Genomic DNA, 15,356 nt, shown 5'->3' with positions numbered 1-15,356 from the left:
AAATTTTCAGAGAGCCCTTACCTGAAATGCAGTGACCCTGGCACAAAGTCCAAAATCTTTGCACGGTTGGCTGTGATCTTCCTCTGTTCCCTGGGATCTCCTGGTAATGAGCAAGTTCAACAGGCTTTGTCTCAGTGAGCCAAACCACTACCCTGATGACATGCCATCAGGGAATGGATGTACGCAAGAAAATTTTAGGAGGGGGGGTTCCTCCTAGAATGACACTTTCTGCAAATGCTTGCATGACAGGAGATTATCTTGCCCCCATTTTAGAGGCAGAAAGAAAGCTGCTTTGACGTTACAGGCAGAATTTACAGCTCAGTGTTGTTAAACAAATGCAGTCATGTTAATTCCAGGGCCATTGTAAACACAAGGTAGTATTATGTTTCCCAAATGGAAAATGACATTGTTGAGGGGAGAAACAGGCATTGCAAAGAACTAAGAAAAAAAGCAAGACCAAAACCAAATCCATGGAGCCAAACCTTCTGCTGGTATAAATTCTCTCTTTACACCAGTGTAGAATTTTAGCCAAGAGCTATAAAATATTTTCATCATTCCTTGGGCCAGACTTTGGCTCTTGTGTCCAAGAACAATATTTTAAGCACAGTTTCAGGAATAATTCAATATATGAATTTGATAAGAACAGTTTAAAGCTTTCTAACCTCCATAGGAATGAAGCACGAGCAATAAGTTTTTTCTGTAATAGCAGTTATCAGTATCTTTAATGATGATCATATTGCATGTTTTTTGATGGATGCCTCGTTTCAGAGCAAATGCCTGTTTCAACTCATAGAATGTTGTCATGGTACAAGTGAGGAGTCAAAAACTAGAACTAATGGAAGATAAACAACAGAGAATTTTTTCTGTTCTATTTCAGTGGAAGTTTTCTCATGTGTTTTCCAGTTTATATAGAGAAATTGTGGCCCTGAGAAATTGAGAAGCCAAAAGCATTAGTAAGACTGTAGAAAAGAAGGAGAAGGGGCACAAGGACCTTACCATTGCCTTGTTTATTAGGATCTGACTGAGGAATGATGTAATTTAGCCTCTCTCAGCCCCATGCCAATGTGACTGAATGGCTGCATAGACTTTTAGACTAGCTTATTGACACTATCAGTGTAGGCGTTCTCTACATAGGCCTTGAAGATAGATCAAGGTTGTGGTTGTGGTTGTATTTCTCCCTTGCTCTTTAGGCAAGTATGGATAAGAGAAGAGCAAGTGCTGCTTTTCTGAAATAGTGATGTTATTGGTCTTCCTTTGAATTCATGCAGCCCTGCTCCCCCTTCTTGATGCTTCTCACTGGAGAGAGTGGATCTCTGAAGTCTCTCATGCAGTCAGTGTTTGACAGATATTAATTTGGTCTGACATGACTTGCTCGGTGTCATACAGGTAGTCTGTGAACAAGCCAAAATAGGACATAAAATGGCTGACTTCCCTATTTCTCTTTTGCATTGACTGTTCAAAACAACCTCTTTCTCATGTTATTTGATGTGGGAACTCAGTAGATTTGCCCATCTTTCAAAGATTCATGGAACTAAAGACTCCACTCTCTCATTTTGTTGCCTCACATATGTTGTGGCTGTTTGCTTATCTTGGTATTTATAAGCCATATGACAAATTAACCACCCAGGGAAAGGGGGAGAGGCTGTCTAACAAAATGCAAAGGACTCGAACATCTGAGGCCTTTCAACTAAAAATTGTGGTGCTCCCATGCGGTGTACATTATAGAAAAACTTTTGTGGCTCACAAGGAAGAGGTAAAGCTATGAACCAAGCTCTTTCCTTTTCCTCCCCTCTTCTGCTGCGATGTAACTTGACATGACTGATAGACCCAGACATGCTACGTTAACCTACAGTAAATTTGAAAAAAAATGTGGTTTTCCGTAAAAGAAATACTGGAAAGGGTTGTTATCTCTAGTATTTGGAAAACAGTTTTCAGACTTGAGATTGGGAGTAAAGATTTCCTAGTGAACTCAGTTGATACAAACTGGCTTATGGGGTATGATATTTGGCTTTCACAGTGTGCACTAGAGTAACTGCTACCTGTTGATATTGATTATACAGTTCAGTTATCATCTTATCACACATCATTACACTTCAAACCCCTTTTTTGTAAAAGCTGACAAAATTTAGGATTTTAACTCCAATAGAGACTTGCAGAGGCAAGTTTTCCAATGCATAGTAGAGGTTACTCATAAATCCTTCTTGGCTCTGGCAGCCCAGACACCTCAGGGTTAATGGAAAAAGTGGAATTTGGTATTTTGTAAACTGTTTACTTTAAAAATCAGAAAGGAAGTAGTTGTAGTTCATTAATGCATTGCAAAATTGTTTTGCTGTTGGCTTCCCAGAGCCTGCAAGGATTTTAACACGTGTTGTGTCAGCTGCTTGGTGGCTGGTACCTGATCGTCTCTCCAGCAGGGGTACAACCAGCAGACCCTCGGCTGCTTATGTGGAAATGGTGGTAGGGTACAAGTGATACAGTGACCACTTGTTATAAAGCAAAGTACAAGACTTTTTGTGAGCTAAATGTTCTGAGTTGTCAGTCATGACACTGGAGTGATCAGGGATCGTATGCTATGGCATAACTTGATATGGAAAGTTAACAGACAACAAGATGTTTTGGAAAGAAGAGGCCATCATGGTTCAACATGCCAGCTCTTCTCTGGCTTATTATAATGCCATCTCCCTGTTTTTTCACCAAGGTCCTGAATTCCCATCTCCAGAAACAAATCTAGATGTCCATTGAACTCATTAAAATACTCTGCTTCAACTTACCATAGTATACTTCCTTTTGTTTTCACTTAGATTCTCATTTATTGTGAAATTACTCTCATTTGAAAGTAAAAGAAATGGTATTATAAAGGAATAGACTTTCCCATTCCTATACCCTTCATCCTAGGGCACTGAAGAGCTGATTAGTATCTTACTGGACTCCATCAGTTTCCAGTGCTGCAGATTTCCACTCAGTTAATTTTCCTCTTGTGCCTCTGAAATTGAACTTTTTTTTTGTCAGAGGTGTGAACCGTGTCACCTTCTTCATAGCCTTTGTCTGATCTTACCTCAAGTGCACCTAATTTTGCTTTCTTGGAAGAATAAGTTCTCCATAATGCTATAGCTACTACAGTGTATTAATTATCCTGTATTTGTGGCAGACTCAATATGCTCTTGTGTTGTGTAAAACACAACATTAGATATAGTTTCTATATTCTTTCAACTTAGCATTTGAAAAGGTCTTTGGAAAATTCAATAGATCATTCAGATATTTTAGTTACATGTGGTGTCTCTCCTCCATTTCACCCTTTTGGCAGAATTGTTTCTCGCTCTCCATAAGCATTGCTGGGTTCCACAAGCAGCTGTACCTTACATCACAGAGTTCCTCCTTTTGTTTGCTATTAACCTGCCATCTACTAATTTCATTTGATGTCTTCTGTTTTTTGCATTATGCGAAACTGTGAGTAATTGTTCTTTGTTCGTATTCCCCATATCGCTCATGATTTCACAGAGACTGATGAGAAGAATTTATCTCCAGTGACACAAGGATGACACACGATATTGAACTGATGTTGCACAATTGAAGAAAGAAATTACAGCATAATAAATGTTGTTCTAGACATCATTTCATTTTTCTGAGAAGACGACTGGTAGAATTAATTAAGAACTTTAGACATGAGTCCCTCTTGAATAAAGATGAGCTAAAATAGGGTTAAAAGTGAAATTGAAAGGACACGTCTTTAGCTATTGGCAAATAATCAACTTTATTTCATAATTTAGTAACCTCATGTGCTAGAATGGTATTGCTTGTTACCCAGACTGAGACTGTGAAAATAAAATATTGCTTTTCTGTAAGTGGATATGGCAGAATTGATGATATTTTAAGAGGAGACGTTGACTTTGTCTGCAATGCCAGGGGATGGAAGAAATGAAAATAATAATTATTGATTTTTTTCTTGTGCTGAGAGAAACATTCGCAAGCATTTTATGAGGAGGAAAGAGCAGATGTTCACCAAGAGAAGGAGAGGTTTTCAGTTTTAGCAATAAGACATGATAGTCTTTGCAGAGAATAAGTCACAAGACCAAAAGATAAATAGTGAAAACTACCCTGAAATGCTATAATCCCTCAAATACATAGGATGCATTATTAGAGGTGGATGAATAAAAGTATCAAGGGTATAGCTTGGTTCCAGTTTGACAAACTAAGATCCAGCTATGTCAAAGAGACTGAATATATACTTGTCACATGAAAGTTAATTGAAGCATCTGCTGAACTGTGTTGCTGCTCTCAGGACGACCTCCCTGAATTGCGAAAGGTCTGTCCTCGGGCAGAGCTGCACTAAGATCAGTTGGGCTCTGTAGAGATGCAGCAGTCAAGCCAGACAGGGCATTGGGCAGGATCAGGACTGAAACCCATGGATTACTTACGCAGATTCATTTGGCTCAGCAAGTAAACAGATCAATTTTATTCTGTTGGCAAAAAGCATCACTAGTCTTTAGAGAATATACAAAGCACTGTGTCACGTTATTACAATGTCGCACTGAGGGAATCGTGGGAACTTGGGAATTGTGAACGTAAATGAAGACATCTATTTTCCAAGGCTATGCAGTTGGTACCTGTAGTTTTTTATTGCTTAAAGCTGGAGATCAAAAACATGGGATTATCTAATATGATGCCAGCAAGAGCTGGTGGTTGGATTTGATGGTCTCTCCAGGAGTGTTGGTGGATAGGGAAGGTGCAGAACATTTTGATATTTTGATGCATTCAGTCCCTCTGGAAGATGCTGGTGGGGACATTCCTCTCCCATGGAACATGGGAAGTAACAGCACTGAGAGGTCAGTCATATGGCAGACCAGGACCTACCTCTCACTGCTGTGTCTCATGAAGACGTGAACAAGGCACCTGCATAGCAGCAAAGGAAGTTTAAACTTCCCTCTAGAGCAGCGGTGGGTGCTCTTCATCTATGGCCACCAGCATTAAATAGGAAGAGAGATTGCTCCCTCTGCTTTGGTCAGCCCCTGCAGCACCCCACTGCCTGGCTCCAGAGCCCCCAAACCCTCTGCCAAACACGCAACTCCTCAGACCTCGCCGCTGGTATGGTAAGGCTGGGGTGCAGCTGATATGAGTTGCAGAAGTGTGACTGATCCACTCAGCCCTCTCTTTATTCATGGTGCACATGAGCAAGGGATAAGCCTGAAGTGAATTGTGTGGGTGACACCTGTAGCAACATTATTTCTTGTGCCTTTCCCAGCCCCTGGCTTGCGTCTTATCTGTGGAGCTCCACATAGGGCCCTGTTTCTTCCACATCTCTGTAGATTGGTTTCCCTGGGCTTCCCCTGCCATAGCCTCCTGGCAGGAGCACGGTATTAAATTTGCTCATTCTTTACAAGAGAACATATCCATTTGCTCACAAACATGGGCCAACAGGGAAAGAAATATTTCCAGAATACACTGGAGAATTTCATGGGACAACAGGGCTTTGGGTTCCCATGGTAGTTGGGCAGGAGAGGTTGAAACTGTGACCAGAGCAGAGTGTCAACCTGCTCTACATTTTTGAGTGATGCAGGGAAATTGCAGGTTGAGGACAGTCAGCTGAGGGCTTTTGTCTGTGGTGATATTTGTGAGATGCCACAAAGCTGGATTTACATTGAATGTACGGATGGATGTGTACAAACCCAGATTTTACAATACATTGTAAAAATGTAAAATACATTTACAATACAATTTCTACAATACAGATTTTTAAAGTGATAGCTTATTAAGTTAAAAATGTAGTGCTTTCAAACCTGTCATAATCTTAGCTAGATTGAATATTAAAGATGTTGTTTACCTGCAGTGGTAGTCTGCTTAGTGCATGATCATTTTAAAATGATGTGTATCAAGCAGCACTACAGTTACAGTGTAACGTACCAGGGAGTTGAAGGTGCTCTTGGACCAGACAGGATGAAGATGCTCAGCCCACCACAGGTGATGTCAAGTGTTTCACATCTGTCTTTATTGCAATGCAGTCTGGCAAGAAGAAGACCCTTTATAATAATAGCTAATACCTTTTATTGATGCTTTTGCCAAGGGACTAAATATTATTTTCACAAAGACTCTAAGGTGTTGGAAGTAACTTGTCTAAGATGATAGAGAAGGGCAGTGATAGAGCTGGATGGACCTCAGGACTTCTCGGTCCTAGCCCAGTACTCTGCCTGGTAAAGTTTTCTGCCTTCAGGGACAGAAAAGGACACAGCTCCATCCCCGGCGGTGTGGGGTTGTGCAGCCCTGTGAAGAATGCCAAAAAGCCCTGTGGTTTGTGCTTGTCTGTAAATTGAGTTCTTGGTAAGTGTCAGTACTGATGAATCAGTCTTGCTATGACTGCAAAGAGAGACAACTAGATCTGTGATGTTTTAGTTCTGTTCATTGCAACATCCATCATTTGGCAGTCATTTATCATCATTGCTCTAGGGGTATTTATTTCATCAAATGACACTGAAAACTCAGCACACAGTCCTACCACAACTGCACTGTGGTTCTGTAGCAAGGAACCATGGGAAAATAAGATTTGGACAGTGTTGTTTTTTAATTGCTTTTTAAAAATCTGTGACAAATAAGAAAAAATAGAGAGAGACATATTTTATTGTTTATAGCTTTCATTAATTTTTAAGGAATGACTCAAAGAAATTGCTGAAAGCAACCAATTGTGGAAGCTATATGATGAGCAGATCTAAGAGCCATTTTAATATTTAATGAGATCAGAAGCCTCTCATCACTAATCACCTTTTGATGGCACTTGCCCTTTGGCCAGGTGTATGTAGCTGCATGTTTCTAAGGGACTAACTTTTCTGACTTTCTAATGAAATACCACTCAAGCAGGGAGTAGGAGTGGTGATTTGGAGCTGTTTGGTTGCCATGTTCGGTTTAGTTTATGATAACGTGGGAAACTGAAGCTTTGTTTGCATCTCAGCATATTATGATGTTACTTCAAACTCTCTGTGCTGTTGATTGACTTCTCAGTCAAAGACCATTAAAAAAATCTGCTGAATGGAGCCTTGCAGTACTTCTGCCTGTCAGATGGGTAAGCAGTAACATAGAGACAAATGTGCCTAATTGAGCAAAGCACTTAAAAATGGGCCTCCATCCTCTGTCAACTGAGTGCTCACCTGTATGTGTTTAAGTTCAACTGAAAGCAGCAGGAGTTGGGTCCCCTTTTGAATGGCACTGAAACCTCTGCACTGCAACCTGTATTGAGTCAGAAGCAAATCCATAGCATAGCCAGGACTTAAACTTGGGAGTCCTGCCTGTCAGTTGGCATCTCGGACAAAAATATTCCTCACTTGCTCACACAGCATCTCAGGTAGGGGGAGGAGGAGATGTGCCTGGTAATAAACCACATCTATGAAAGTTTTAGCATCACTTTCAATTTTGATGGGATCAGTAGTGAGCGTTGATTTGTGACAGTATATGGAACAGGGTTGAGTGCTAACACCAATAGCTGTATTTTTGGTAGGCTGCGCTAACACTGAATTACTGACAAATAGCTGGAAACAGATGTTCTGAGTGATTTAGAAATAATGTGAACCCTGACTGAGCTTCTATTGGGTTTTCCCTCCATTTACTGTTTCAACATTAGAACAAGGAGGGTATTATTTATAACAACATATGTAAAGTCCCACAAGGAGAAACAATATTTTGAATTGACAGAATCTTGAAAGTGCAAATGTGGTTTCATAACTAAATACATTTTCAGTCAGGAAAATGAGAATTAATCAAAAGTTAGATGTCCTTGAAAAAGCTTTCCTTTTTTTTTTCCTTCCTTGCAAATATTCACAGCTGCCTCAATGCAAAATTCATCAGAATATCTATATATCTGTATCACAGTAGCTCAGCTGGTTACACTCTTTTAAAACAGTGGATTTATTCATTGATTGATCCAGTCACAATGTGACATACCAGGAACAATAAATTGTTCAGAAACTAGAAGTAAAAGTAAGATTTTTTTTTAAATTAAATTGAGGTTAAGTAACCCAATTTTAAGAAAGTGTAGCATTTTGGGGAAAATGAAGAATGTGTTAGAGACTTTCAGAAAGGCATTCATTCAGGAAAAGAGTCCTAGAGAATTCAGCTTGTGTTGATTTGGGACAGGAATCCATGTTTTACCAGTTATTTATTATCAAGTGACTATATCTAAAGGATTGAAATTTTTGTGAAGCTATGTAGCACTGGGTAGTTAATGTGGAACAAAATGATTTGAGGCATTGATTAACTTTGTAAATTATCCACAGACAATAGCATTGTTTTAATTCATTCAAAATTAAGAAATTAAAACATATAGGTCCTGATTCTACTGTGTCATGTGGTCAGACCACTGTGTCTTCATGGATCTCAGTTGAAATCACAGTTTCTAGGAGAAACATCACTGCAGATTTTATTACATGCATCTTTCAGTTTCCCCAATCTTAAAATGGAGAGTAAAACTGGCCTAATTTAAAATGGATTGATAGGCTTAGTTAATCAATAATTTTATAGTGCATTCAGTTCCTTGGGTAAGGGATGCCAAATAAATGTTAGAAATGTTGTTCTTCAGAAACAATTCCTTAGGAGATTCTATTGAGAAATCTATTGTGGTAGTAATTGCTGCTCTGGGAGAGAGGAGTTTAGATCATGGCTCCCTGGTTCTTATGAGCTTAAATGAATGGCGACAGATGGGAAAAAAGAAAATGTGGATTCCCCTGATTTAGCATCTTGACACTCTTCCCCATGAGAGTCTGGAGGAATTGTTTCTGACTCTTTCCTTTGTTTTTCTCAGGTTGGGGGTCACACCATGCTGCCCATTCGTTGGATGCCTCCAGAGAGTATCATGTACAGGAAGTTCACCACAGAAAGTGACGTCTGGAGCCTGGGGGTTGTATTATGGGAAATCTTTACCTATGGCAAACAGCCATGGTATCAGCTCTCAAACAATGAGGTGTGTATAAGGGAGGGTGGCATTTTAATTGATGGTATGGCTTCTCTGTGGAAAGGACAGCAACAAATGTATTTAGTAAAAGCAATAACCCTGATATCAAGTATTTATGGTATTGTCATGAACACTAGTTGAAGTTCATCTTTTTCACCCTTTTCTCCCTAAGGTGGAAGGATGGAAGTTATCTAAGTAGGACTGTACCAAGCTGGTATATAGCTTCTTCTTTTGTGTAAGATAGAGTCTACTCTGGGTGTTGAGAAAGACCATGAGGCAATGGAAAGGAGCTTACCTGTCTCCTGAACTGGCTTTGGGTGATTTCTGTTGCATATCAAGACATGTCATTGTCGCAGAGTGGTTGTCCTAAACCAGTCTTCAATAAATTGAAGGAATCTGGAGATCTCTTGAGACTGCTATGAGCAGCTGCTTCTTCCATGGGTGAGTCCCACGTAGTTTGTGTGGCCACACTGATCCTTTCCTTGTGATTTTTCATAGGTGATTGAGTGCATCACTCAGGGCCGAGTCCTGCAGCGACCTCGTACGTGCCCCAAGGAAGTGTATGACTTGATGCTAGGCTGTTGGCAACGGGAACCTCACATGAGGCTCAACATCAAAGAAATCCATTCCCTCCTCCAGAACTTGGCCAAGGCATCTCCAGTCTACCTGGATATTTTAGGCTAATACCTCCTAGCATTTCTTCTTATGGGCTACGTGAATGAATGTGTTCAACTGCCACTGAACTCCATTAAAATATGTTCTTAACTTTGACAGTATTAATGACAAAGTTGCGGAGAAGCTTTCAAAGGGCAAGCAATGTGCACTTCTCCATCTGTAGACACAGTATTGACTTTTTAGACATTACTGAGATGTATCTCTTTTCTATCTCGCTGTCTTTCAGTTTCTATCATTTTTTTCCTCTCTCCTCTCTTTCTAATCAATTTGGCTTCTGCATTATTGTAACTGCATAGACAAAGGCCTTAAAAACCTGATCTGTTATATCAGCAGACTCTCCAGTTTGCCCACCACAACTAACAATGCCTTGTTGTATTCATGCCTTTGATGTGGATGAAAAAAAGGGAAAAATATATTTGACTCGAACTTTGTGATTTCTGCTGTACAGATACTGGGAGTTTCTATGGATTCACCTCAATTTTTTTGCTTCAGCATGTGGAAAAAGAAGACTAGGGTTCACTACATGAAGCATATTTCTTGCGGAGATAAAGCCAGATGGAAAGAAGACAGCATTGTGTGATCCACTGTCTGGAGGAACTATGGGATCAGATGGTATCCAACCCCACTGAAAAAACACTGAAACGATTTGATAGAAGGCAAGAGGGAGTTTAGCACTTTCCCTGGAGAGTCTTTCTGAGGAGTAAAGGGATTGTTCAAGGAGGTGCTTGGCCAGCACTTTTTGTTACCAGATACAAGCCTGTGGTAAAAGGGAAAAAGATGCTGCCTGCACTGCACACAATTATGTTACATCATGATAAACTAAGCACATGCCCTTATTTTGTCTTCTGGTAGGATATTGTCATGCCACTGATATAAAAATGTTCTCCAGCTCGTCTTTGGTAATAAAGGCTGAAGCTAGGCTTATTAATGTAGAGTATTAATTTCAGGATCAAGTGTTGAAACTATGGCTTTTGATAAGATAGGACAAGCTAGCGATGCTGGGGCAAGTGTATCTTATACTGGGCTTGTCCAGCAGCATATTCCTTCCTTCCTCAATCCTTTTTCCTTTTTTTTTTTTTTTAAACCGTGCAACCAAAACCATGGTCTTTGTCAATTAATGCCCTTTGTGCAGAAACACTCATCTTGTAGTACACCCTAGTAGGAATGGTAGTACTCATAATGGTATAACTTATATTTCATTAAATGAGGCTAATGGAGGACATTAGCTATGTTAAAACACCTTTACAATGTTACAGATACAATAGGCTGATAGTACATGAGTAATCTAAAACACAGAGATCACTAGTTATGTTTGAGCCATGGCAGGGGATAGAGTGAGATCCCTGGAGAAAACAAATGCGACTCTGAGGTTATGTCTTACTATTCAGAGCACACAGACCCTGAGCTCAGCACCATGTTTGTATCGGTACTAGTGCTGTCATTCCCAACATCCACTCTTTCTTAAATTATTTCTTTTTGGTTGGATGGGCATTGTATGTGTACAGCATTTGCATGACCACTGTGTTGATGACAACTGCATGGGCATATCTGTTATTTTTCAAACCGGAAGTTGAAGATTTCAAATTTAGAGTTAGAATTATTTTTAATATGAATTCTTACAAATGAAAACCTACCTTACCTGTTCCTGAAGACTTTCGCCTTCCTCTGTGAGGGGGTGTTACTGCAAAAAAGTGATCTTTCTTTTCTTTTTCTCGTTTTGTTTTTTCTTATTGATATGAGCCAGATCAAAATAGTCCTTCATCTTTGTGTTGGGGACATTTTATTTAATAAATTAAGCATTTTATTTTTGTAAGTGTTCCCATAACGTTTAATATATAATTTGCTTGCATATATTATTTATTGAGGCACTTTAGGTTTTAACTTCAGAAGCTTTTAGAGCTAGTCATAAAGATTTTGAACATTTTCAAAAGAAAAGTTCACTGGACAATGATGGAGTTTTACCCTTCTCAATGTCATTGAAAAGGCAACATTACAAATAAATATGACAGTGTAACTATAAAGCCATACTCAGTAATTCTTTAATAAACTAGATGTTATTTCTTAACCACTACTGAACTGGAAACATACAAAAAGCCAGAGGAAGATTCCTACAAAATGGGCCTTAAGATTTTATCTAGATTGTCTTGGAAGTTCACACAGAAAGCTAGATAATGACTGAGCATCCAGTGAAACCCATCCTCTTGAGAATCTGAGTTTTATTTTTTGAAGGAATTTGAAATTCATTTTCAATATAACAGCAGGGGGAGAAGGAAGGTGTCAGAGCCTGCTGCGGCTGTGCAGTGGGCGAGGGTTGCAGGTGGTGGAAGGAGAGGTGCTAAGCTTCTGCCTGCTATATTGTCTCTTAGTTTCTTAGGAGCTTAAGAAAAATGCATCTGAGATGCTCTTCTATTGGAAAGCAGGCTCCAGCCTGAAAGCAACCAGGTCGGTTTTCCAAGCACTGAAATAATGTATACCAAAAATAATCCAACAAACCAACAAAACCCTGAAATTGTATTTAGTGGTATCTTCTTTTTTGATTTACTAGTGAGACTATTAGTGTCATTTCAGAGAATAAATAGTGTTGCAATGCATTGTGCAATAACATAGCAGTATGTTAAACTTCTAAAGCACCAAATGTTCTACAGAGCCACTGGTATGGATAACCTTGACCTATATCATAAATGTTCTTGATAGTGTATAAAATGTATAATTAAAGTAGACAAGCTATTAACTATAGCTATACATATTTTGCATTTATTCATGAAAAGGTGGGTAAGTGTAGCAGAATGAACAGAGACGAAGAAGAAATGTGCTTAAATCACAATACAGGGTGAGTATATGTGCACATTCATCACACTTGCACTGTCAGCTAAATCGTATACACTGAGTAAATATGACAATCAATCAATCAGGCTCATTTAAAAAGTCTTTCTGGACTATGCTATGAACTGATCATTTATATAATATATATTATATATGTATGTTTACATATGGTGTATATATACACACACACAGTATATACATGTATGCCTATGTCTGTTGTATTTTATTTATATATGTGCAGACATGCATGCACATTATGTATGGGCTGTGTGTATATGTATAAATTTACATACACCTACATTATTACAAATGGTAATTAGAATAGAGTGCTATTAATAAATTGATAAAAGTCTGCTGAGTAACCCAAATCATTTTTTTCTTTTGATATTTCTTTTTCTATGGTTTTAAGATTCAACTTTTTTTTTAACCTGATATGCAGCAGAGGAAGTGCTAGAATTGCAGAGAGATAGCAACAAGCACTTTTTTCCCCAAATGATTGCATAAAAACATTTCTACCACTCCCATCTCACTTGCTGATTTCTCACAAGGAAATGAACAGATTAGCTTCTGAGCTCCAAAAGCAGAGTTTGATTTACTGTCATTTTTGGCTTTGTGCTATTGTTGTTTTGTTGTCCTGGAATAACAATGCAGCTCCATTAGCATTTTATACTCATCTGCAGTAACAAAATAATTCCAAGAATGAGCTGGACTATTCAGACTGCAACACAACTTATAGGACAATGGTGAGAACACCAAAATTCGGCAGTAATAATAGCAGCATTTGCCACACACTGTCCTTCACTCTCAATAAATCTGCGGAACTCAGAACTGGCTATGGAGAACAGATATTTGTAAAGCAACAGCACCCCATGATGCATGATGGAGTATACCCTTTTTAAAAGGACTTCATTTATTTTGATTTGTAAACCAATATATCTATATATTGTCTACAGTTTAATAAATAACTGGCCTTTCTTTTTCCTTCCTTCCTTCCTTCCTTGTGTCTCTTTCTCTCTCTGTACCCCACCTTTTTGAGAGATTGTTTTTGTTGTGGTTGATGTAGACTTTTACAAAACACTTTAAAAAGGAAAGATATAACCCAATAAAATGATCAGGTCACTGGATGACTAAGGTACAATGCATGTGTTTGTTAGAACAAGACTATCTCTGGATTGTTGCAACCTGTAAATGAATTTCGAATACTGCTATAAAATATGAGGGAGGGGAGTGGGGAGGGGCTGGGGAAGAGATCAGGGTTTCTAATCAAAGATGAAGGTTTTGATAGCACAGGAAGTTGAATTTTCTTGTTGTCAGGGCTGGGATGAACCACTGCTGCTTTGAATCAAGAGGTTCTTGAAGAGCCTTAGTTAAAACACCTTTGTTTGGGGGGGGGGCCTTTGGGTTTTTTGCTACATTCATCACAAATATGAAGCAAAAAAAAAAAAGGCTACATGTTGCAGGGAAAACACTGTGAATTTCACAACAGCAACCAAGTGACTATTTTTCCATCTTTCAAACATACGTCTCAGGAGAAGATATGGGAAATGATGGGTGTTTTATTTTACAGTCTATGCATTCTAGACCAGGTCTATGCGGGGTTTTTGTTTGCTTGTGGAAGGTTCTGTGTGATGACCAGCTGGTATTTAATAAATGCTGACTACTTTGGGCAAGGATAATAGAATCTGCTTGTAGTGAGGCTATTTGATAGGAAAATGTAAGAAAATGGAGATCAAATCAAATCTTTCCAGAGGCCTATATCTTGCAGCCTATATGTATCTTTCTGTAACTTAAAGAAAAACAGCTAAGAATGTTTTATATAAAAGTAATTTAATTCAACATTGATGTTTAATTACATCACCAATAGAGAGAATCAATTAATTATGAAATATTTGTCCCAGCCCTGCTCTCCACCTATATTTTGTGTATTTCTAGATATCTCTGTCACTTGAGATAGAAAGAGGGAGATATTTACATATAAATATAGATCTCTATATTGTCACTAAACTCTGACCCAGTGTTGAGAGCTATCTTTCTCCTTTCTTTTTTCTTTTTCTTTTTTTTACTGTGATGTCTCCATGTGAATATTTAGTAGTTCTTGTTTTGCAGTTTGTTATAGCAAGTCATTGCTTTAAAACTTTCATTGCATCTTGGCTGATTTCAAAGTGATGCCTAGGTATCAGTGTTAAAAGTTTTGTTTGTGAATCACGTGACCAGCTTCTCTCAACATGACATGGAAAGTCTCTTGTATTACAGTGTATTTAATAAAAATGGTGTCTTACAATAAACAATGTCATCCAAAAGAATGATACGATTACTTTAAAAGACGTACAATTTTCATGAAGTGTTGTGTACTATTTTCTTTTATTTGAATGCCTTTGTTTAGCTCCATTCCTTTTGAAAAGAGTGAAATTAAAGAAAAGTTTAGTATGCTTAGGACATATTTGCACTCTAAAACCTTGAACAAAAACAGGTCACTGAACTCCTAGGTGAGGAAAGAAGAGTCCCATAGCAATAAGAAAATGTAATATCCCATCTGAATGTAATCTGTTAGGCTCTTTTTTATTCTTTGTTTTCAAAATTGAAGATCCTATTTGAACACTTATTCATTTGGGGAGCAATATACCTATTTATCTTTTAGTACAAACAGGCCTTCAAGAAACGTGTCCATGCTGACTGCAAATAGTTTTCTGGCTTTCTGCAAAATGTGTCTCTCAAACCACAGTGCCATTAAAAATGTAGCAGAGCATAGGACTGTTCTTTTTAACTCGTGCCAGTCTAGAATTAATATATGGTGAACAAATCTAGCATTAATTCCAAGTCCTTGAAGAACATAATTATTAACATTCAGAACATAGAGTGCCTAGACATCCAACATAGGTTCAGCAACTTGATTAAAGATCCCTCCACAAGTATTGATTTAAACCAAACC

General features: G+C 38.5%; 1 protein-coding gene across 4 annotated transcripts in view; it reads left to right on the top strand.

Annotated features, from left to right (window-relative positions):
- The window catches only part of LOC104150004 (BDNF/NT-3 growth factors receptor), a 213,159-nt gene extending 198,437 nt beyond the window's left edge, over window positions 1–14,722 (top strand). For all 4 annotated transcript variants that reach the window (XM_068924589.1, XM_068924588.1, XM_068924590.1 and 1 more), the window contains 2 exons: window positions 8,780–8,938; window positions 9,428–14,722. In XM_068924589.1, the coding sequence (XP_068780690.1) occupies window positions 8,780–8,938; window positions 9,428–9,613 (345 nt within the window). In that variant the 3' untranslated portion in view covers window positions 9,614–14,722. The remainder of the gene's footprint in view (window positions 1–8,779; window positions 8,939–9,427) is intronic.
- Window positions 14,723–15,356: the final 634 nt, after the last annotated feature.

The sequence above is a fragment of the Struthio camelus genome, chromosome W (assembly GCF_040807025.1).
Source record: "Struthio camelus isolate bStrCam1 chromosome W, bStrCam1.hap1, whole genome shotgun sequence".
Taxonomy (NCBI): Eukaryota; Metazoa; Chordata; class Aves; order Struthioniformes; family Struthionidae; genus Struthio; species Struthio camelus.
The sequence above is the reverse complement of the archived record's forward strand: the minus strand, read 5'-3'. Positions and strand labels throughout refer to the sequence as shown.